Here is a 7,366-nt window from a genome sequence, read left to right as displayed (position 1 = left end):
GGGGGAGGCGGATCTACACATTTCACTGCTTCTCAGAAATGCAGCTCCTTTTCCAGTTCTTTCCTATGGAGGTGGGGCTCGCTGGTCCCTGATATTCTGGGGGTGAGGGATGAGACTGCCTGCCCCACGCTCAGAACTAATCCTGATTCAGAGCAATCACCTCAGTGGCCCTGCCAGTCCCTCTCCTTTGTCCTTCCACTCCTCACCTCCCCCTGCCTGCCTTGGAGTGTTCTGTCCTGAGCCTCCTCCCCCCTGGAGGGTAGCAATGGGGAAGAAAGTCACAGCCAGGAAGACTAGGAGTGAGGACATTAAGACTAAAATCAGTAGAGATAAGCTGTAAGCACGGGCTGAGGGAGACCCTGGGAAGTAGGGCTGGAGTTGACCTTGCAGATCAGATTGGAGTAAGCCCAGTATTCACCTGTCTGAGCCACCCTCCCCGCTACACACACAACTCTGCAGGTGTCCTCTAGCTGTCCAAGAAGGGCCTCAGGGCAACGCCAGGATAGAGAGAGCTGGACACTGTGAGAAAGGGGTGGGCAAGTGAGATGGAACCGAGTGTCATGCCCAGGAATGCCCACCACCACGGGAGCAGGCCAGTCAGGAGAGAATGCCTTTCCCAATCCACTCGTCCAAGCCCATGCATGCCATCCACTCTCATCTTTGTGGATGCTCCCACATACACAGCAGGTAGAGAAGCCAGAGAAGGCGGTGCTTGGGGGAGGGGGTTTCCTTTCCTTGGGATCCTCAGCGAGTGAGCAGTACGTTACAATAAGGACCTCTTAACACAGCTGGGAATTCCAGTGAAGGTGCACACACCACCTCCTGCCATCCCCATTCCTCAAAAGGCTAACGGAACAAGGGAGTGAGGTGCCCTGCAGCAGCCAGGACCAAACTAGGGGGTGGGGCCCAAGGCCTGTGCAGCAGGGAGGTTCCCATACCCCAATCCACTTCAGTTCCAACACTGGGCCCAGTCCTGTTTCCCTCCCAAGGGCTGCAGGAACATTCAGCCACGGTGGGAAGTTGGAGCAAATCGTAGTCCATTCACCCTTTTCCTGCTTTTGGCCAGTGTGCCAGCCCCTATCTCACAGCAGAGCTGGCTGTACACAGTGAGTAGAGAGGAGGGCAGATAAGAGGAGACAGAAATGGGCCTTCCAGGAAGAGACTGGGTCTTCCCCAGCAGTGGGGAAAGGTTGGGGGCCCTGGGCCCAGGAAACATCTGCACCAACATGGGCCCTGAGACACTGGGGACACTTTACAGCCACCTCCTCCCCACGGCCCCCGTCTTTAGGAACCCCCAGATGAGGCCCACTGAAGGCTATCTTAGCTTGTGAAATGGAAATGCAGGTGTGAATCCTTAGACATCACCCTGCTCTTCCGGAATCTGCGATGGTCAGTTGCCCCCTCTTGCTCCCCTGGATACGGATTAAGAATCTCCATGTGGTCTCATGTCCTGTTCTTTTTGCACCCACTCTCTCCCATGCTCTCTTCAGCTCTCTGCAGGGCCTGCTCCAGCCCAGCTGTGGTAGGGAGGCTGGGGGAAGGCGACTAGGACAATCCAGCCATTGTCATCCATACCAACTGGACCTAATTCTGCAGCGAGCTGAGGTGCCACGCCAAGGACAAATTCGGCCCTCTGTGGGTGTGTTGGGCAGGCTCCAGAGGTTCCCTACCTAGGTCTCTCAATGTCTCAGGCTTGTGGGGGTCGGATGGGGGTGAGGCAAGATGTCAGAAGCCTTTTCCAGCTCTACAATTCTCAGAGTATGTGGGAAGGGAAGGCAGGGGGCCCTCTAAGAACTTTTGTTCTTGCTTGTTTTAGAATATAACTCCAATTGTTCCAGATTTCAGTCCACCCTGTTTTTCAGGGGAAGACAAAGAGAGCAGACTCCTCCCAGACTCTTTTTTTAAAAAAATACATATTTTATTGATTTTTTACAGAGAGGATGTGAGAGGGATAGAGAGTTAGAAACATCGATGAGCGAGAAATATCGATCAGCTGCCTCCTGCACACCCCCTACTGGGGATGTGCCCGAAACCAAGCTACATGCCCTTGACCGGAATCGAACCTGGGACCCTTCAGTCCGCAGGCCAATGCTCTATCCACTGAGCCAAACCGATTAGGGCTCCTCCCAGACTCTTAAATCAACTGGTGAATCATGGCCATGGTGAAGGCCATAGAGGTTAATGGTCAGGCTCGGAGTCAGATGACCAAGGACAAGTTACCTAACTGCTCTAAGCCATAGATCCCTATCTACAAAATGGAGATGATTAGCATTTTGAGGAGCCCAGCAAATGCTCCCCATACCAATATCCAGAAAATAAAGACAACCCTCTCCCAGTTCACCATTGAACCCCGGTTCTATACCCTTTTGTAGATACCAAATCAGAACTCAAAAACTCTAAAAACTGAGAACCAAGGACACAGGAAAGGGATGGAAAAGGTGGAGAAACTGCTACCCAACTCTCACCGCACTAGGAGGAGGGGCAGCCACTGTGGGGGAATCCAAAGCTGACCTTCCCAGCTCCAAGCTGGCTTCCTCACCCGCATGAGGAACAATTCTCAAGGTAACAGGTTAGGGGTGAGGAGGCAGTACAAGGCACTTTGGCATGACATAAACAACATCCTCGTTAGCCACTGAAGGTGCAGGGTTCTTCTGAAGGGCTCAAGTCAAAGAAGGAACCACCTAGAACCAACTACCCTCAGTTTCCTGGGACAAGAGCATGGGGAGACCCATCAGGAGGACTCTGCATCACCACAGGCATCATTTGTAGGGTTGGCTTGGCACGGGAGAGGGATGCTGAGCTCCATATCCTCCTGAGATTTCATGGTCACAGACACTGATGGGTCCTAAAGAGCAGCCCTAGCTGGTTTTGCTCAGTGGATAGAGCATCGGCCTGCGGACTGAAGGGGCCTGGGGTTGATTCCGGTCATGCCCAGGTTGTGGGCTTGATCCCTAGTAGGGGGTGTGCAGGAGGCAGCCTATGGATGATTCTCTCTCATCATTGATGTTTCTCTCTCTCTCCCTCTCCCTTCCTCTCTGAAATAAATAAAAACATATTAAAAAAAAACAACAACAAAAAAAAACAAAGGCCAGATCTCCTTCAGCCGCACTATTTGGTATTTCTCTGAATACGTAGGACAAAGCCCAGTACTCAGCAGCAATATTTGCTAGTGATTGACTTAATTAAATGTGGCATCGTCAGAAAGTTCTGTGTGCCTTATTGTCCTTCAAAAACTTTTATCTAGAAAAAAGACATTACCTATTTCTTGGACCTGGAGGTTTTGGGTAAGTCTTAACCCACAATACACTAATATAGCATATCCCTGGCTCTCCCAGGACCCCAATTCTTATCCATAATTCTACCCAGTAGTCTCAAAAAGAGCGTTCTTTGGGGGGTGGGGAGGCAATGGGGCGATAAGGACACATATGTAATACCTTAATCAATAAAGAAAAAAAAAAAGAGCGTTCTTTGTCCAAGGCAGGTTCATGAAGACAGGTAAGGAGCAAAGACAGTTTTGCCCAAGCCTGGTTACATTTTACCCCCATTTATGTCACAGAATCAGCACTTCTATGTCTTATCATGCCACCCCCCTCCAACCACGCAACAGACAGCATGTGCCCAACCCTATGCCCCAAGATCTTGCCAAGGTTACAGGCAGATAAGCAACACAAAATGCCTTTAAGAACCTTCCCTTTTCATTTGAGACCCTCTTGGCAGCCAGGCAAATTCCTGCCCAGCAGGGGGATGGAAAGGAGACTTGAAACTGAGCTTTCTACTATGGGTATCCTTGAAACCTCAAGGGAAGGGAAAAGAAAGCGTAAAGTGGAGACCCATGGAAATGTCTCCTGCTGAGCCGGGCTTAGCAGGAATGCCCAGGAGGAATGGCAGGCAACAGCCCCATTCCATCGCTCCTCTTCCAACCTGAGCTCTGGAACCAATTCTGCTTCCGTTAAGCAATACTGCCCTGACCACTTCCCTGGGGCTACTGGGCTTCCTCGAGGCGTCTGTAGTAACTAGACCAAGAAGAAACTGAGGCTCTGATCCAAAGGGAAACCGTATTCTAGGAAGCAGCAGCTGCTTCCGACTGGAGGTGGAGAGAAAGCGCCAAGAGGCCGTTTCTCAGGAGGAAACGTGGCCCCGGGACTCACGGTCAAGAGCTGCCCTCCCCCGGTCCTACCTGTACGATGTCCAGCACCATGCCCGCAGCCACAGTCCCGAAGCCTGCCAGGAGGAAGGGAAAGAGCACTTGCAGCCCAATGGAAAAGGAGGTCTCCTTGAGCGGGGAGGGTGGTGCGGGGCCACGGTCTGTGCTGACGTCGTCACTTTCATTGCTCTGGCTCCCGTTCTCCAGCAGGGCGTCCTCCTCCCGCACCCCCTTGGCGTTGGCCCGAGACTCAATCACCACCACCTCTACCCCAGCCTCATCAGGCCCCAGGAACTCGGAGGTCCCGGCCAAGGGCTCTCGCCCGGGGCCATCGGAAGAGCAGGGTGAAGCAGTAGGGCCAGTCCCGTTCAGCTGGTGGATGTCCTTCAGCTCCAACTTAGAGGACATGACGGGAAGGGAAAACAGGAAGGGGAAACTTCTCTCCTTTTTCTTTTTCGCTTTCTCTCTCCCTCTCTAACTCAGGAAAGAACTTAGTCTTGGGGTGAACCCAGGCTCGGGTGCCGCAGGACCTCTTCCCACGGCTCTCCGCTCCTACCAGGTGCTGCAAAAACTGATCGACCAACAGGCAGCCCCATCAAGCACTGAAGCCGCAGGCTGGAGGGAACCAGAAACTCCTCACCAGCCCCCGCAGCCAGCCACTAGGGGTGCAGACGCCTGACGCCTGTTGTCCAGCGCTGGGCTGGGGGGAAATTAATCAGGCCTCTTATCTTCTTTGGTTCTCAGCAGCAGGTTGCTCAGAGCGGGGACATCCAGAGTGGAAGAGCCCAGCCAAATGTGGGGTAACCTCTGGGGCGGCCCTTCTTTCATGAAAAGTGGTTTGAGTTCAGTTCTTTCCGAAGGCAGCGTGGGCCTGGGGCTGCGGCTTCTTCCCACGCCTCTGGCTGGTGTCCTTAAGCTTCCCACAGCTTCTCAGGTTCTGCTGGTCCCCGGGCAGTGCCTGTCGTCTTTCACCTTTCTTCCAGAGATTTCCTTCCTTCCCGGGAAGACCTGGAACCTCCCAGAATCCCCGGTCCTTCAAGTCACGAGAAACTGCGTGGAATACCTTATGTGGGAGGAAGACAAGAAGAAGAGAATGTTATGATCCAGCAAAGGGCAGCTCGTACTGGGAGGCACAAAAGCAGGCACAAGACCAAGAGTTTGTTCTGGCCATTAAAATGACCCATTCCTGCACGGCAACATCTGGAGGCCCAGCAGGCACCATCCCCGCCACCCTCCCAATCAGCAACCCACCGCTCCACAGGGCGCACCCACAGTGGTGAGCAGCCTGGGACGGGGAAGACGCTGTGCAGGAGACCTTGCATTGTCTTCTCAGTAATGGGGGGGGGGGGCAGGGATGTCCTGGGGGACACCCCTTCTTGGATGCTCACGAAGAACCTGGGATTATTTAGATGTGGTCTCCCAGGGGGAGTCGGTTGCACATTTAGGCACAGACTCTCAGCCACACAGACACCCCACTGTAGAACATGATTGTTCACAATCACAAGACAGCCACCCAGGGCCATTAAACAGGGAGAATCTGGTCACTGAGCGAAGGTCCCCAGACTCCCAAGCGCCCGAGCCCCTGAGAAAAAAAAAAAATAGGAGGACTCCCTGGGCAATGAGGCCAGCCTGCCAGCCCGAGGCCAAGAGCCAGAGGCCTCCCCACTCCTGCCCTTGAGAGTCAACAGTGTTACAAAAAGCTCAGACGCTGACTTGGAGCCAGGCCTCTTGTCTCTGCTCCTCTCCCCCAGCTCTGGGCCCTGTGAGCTTGTCAGATAGGGACACGGGAGTTATCGCAGTTTGAAGAGAAAGAGGGTAAAACTACTGGTTGTTATGCACACATTTCAGTTCTCTCGGTTCGCCCTGTTCCCCAGGGTTGCTGAGAGTTGGACATAGTGGAATTCTTAAAAAACAAAAGCACCAACTAAAAAACAAACAAAAAACAAGCAAAACAAGAAACAAAGCAGCATAAACCAAAATGTACTTGCTCCCGAGTGTATGTCTTTTTGGCTGTAATGAGCCCACTTTTTTTTTTTTTTTTTTTGCCTAAAGGAGTCCCCAGGCCTTGATCCCACCCTATTCCATTTCACCAGAATAGCTTTTACAAAGTGAAAAAATACTTTTAAAGAGAATTTCCCGAGGTTAAGAAGAATAGGTCCTTAAGTATTCCAAACACACAATTAGTCAACTCCGGCTTGGGAAAGGGTGGGTCAGCTCCAGCAACTGGTCCATGAGTATTGTTTTCTCTCTGTCAACTCAAGCCGCCAGGACTCCCTCTTCCAGGCTCCTTTAACCTAGGCTGTGGTCCTTTCCAAGACCCTCACCCGAGAGGAAACCTCTGAGCAGGAGGGAGTCCACTGCTCCTGTGGCAGGAAACTTTCTGAGTCTGCTAAGACTTGGCCCTCCTCCCTCGTCCCGTCTTCCACGCAGGCCACCTAACCTGAAAGGAGACGGGCAGGAAGGGAAGCCAGTCCCTAACTCCACTCCTTCCAGTAAAGAGACTCCGGACAGGCCTTAGGCCCTGGGATGAAAGAAGCAAAAACGGAACCAAGATGCCCTGAGAAGGGGACACAAAAGCCCCGTTTTACTATCCCCAAACCCACGGAGGGGGAGAAGCAAACGGCTGTCCTCCCTCGCCTCTCCCCGATTCGGACTCAGCAAATGCGCTGCGAGCCAGGACTCCCGCCCTCCGCCCCCCACCCCGCAAGGGGACTGACCTGCTCCTCGCTTAGGAGGAAGGGGGGCGCCTGGCGAGTGGCAGCAAGGGCCCGTGGTCTCGGGGAGGACAGGGTGCGCCCTCTTCTCATCACTCCTCTTCCTCGGCCGTCCTCCTCGGCCCCCGGCGTGCCCCCCCACACTCCCAGCCAAGGCGAGCGTCCAGCCGCGACCCCCGGCTCGCTACATCTCGCCTCTGCGCTACAGCGAGGCCGCTGCTCTGCTTCCACGAGGGGAGGTGGCCGGTGGGGCAGGATATACCTCCTCGGGCTCGGGCGGGGGGCACCCGTACGGGGGACTGTGGGGCCGAGCTCGCTCGCCCCCAATCGCTTTTTGCCCGCGGACTCGGGCCCGACTGGTTGGCTGCTAGTGGCAAACGTGATCTGGGGCACCCTGGGTGGCCCCCCCCCACTCCATCAAAAATAGATTCTGGATGGACAGCAGCAGCCACCAATCAGTGAGGAAGGAGGGGCGGGCCCCGCCTCTCCCGGCCCCTTTCTTTCGCTG

At 54.1% G+C, this 7,366-nt stretch overlaps 1 protein-coding gene across 4 annotated transcripts in view; it reads right to left on the bottom strand.

The window, feature by feature from the left end:
* Positions 1 to 7,366, bottom strand: part of SLC41A1 (solute carrier family 41 (magnesium transporter), member 1) — a 26,438-nt gene that overhangs the window by 18,433 nt on the left and 639 nt on the right. For 2 of the 4 annotated variants that reach the window (XM_005885252.2, XM_014532556.1), the window contains one exon: positions 4,178 to 5,207. In XM_005885252.2, coding sequence (XP_005885314.1) covers positions 4,178 to 4,552 — 375 coding nt within the window. In that variant the 5' untranslated portion in view covers positions 4,553 to 5,207. Of the gene's footprint in view, positions 1 to 4,177; positions 5,208 to 6,584; positions 6,674 to 6,861; positions 7,289 to 7,366 lie in introns of those variants that run through there. The other 2 variants (XM_014532557.1, XM_014532558.1) reach the window with 2 other exon arrangements.

This window comes from Myotis brandtii, unplaced genomic scaffold (genome assembly GCF_000412655.1).
Source record: "Myotis brandtii unplaced genomic scaffold, ASM41265v1 scaffold898, whole genome shotgun sequence".
NCBI classification, from domain to species: domain Eukaryota; kingdom Metazoa; phylum Chordata; class Mammalia; order Chiroptera; family Vespertilionidae; genus Myotis; species Myotis brandtii.
The sequence above is the reverse complement of the archived record's forward strand: the minus strand, read 5'-3'. Positions and strand labels throughout refer to the sequence as shown.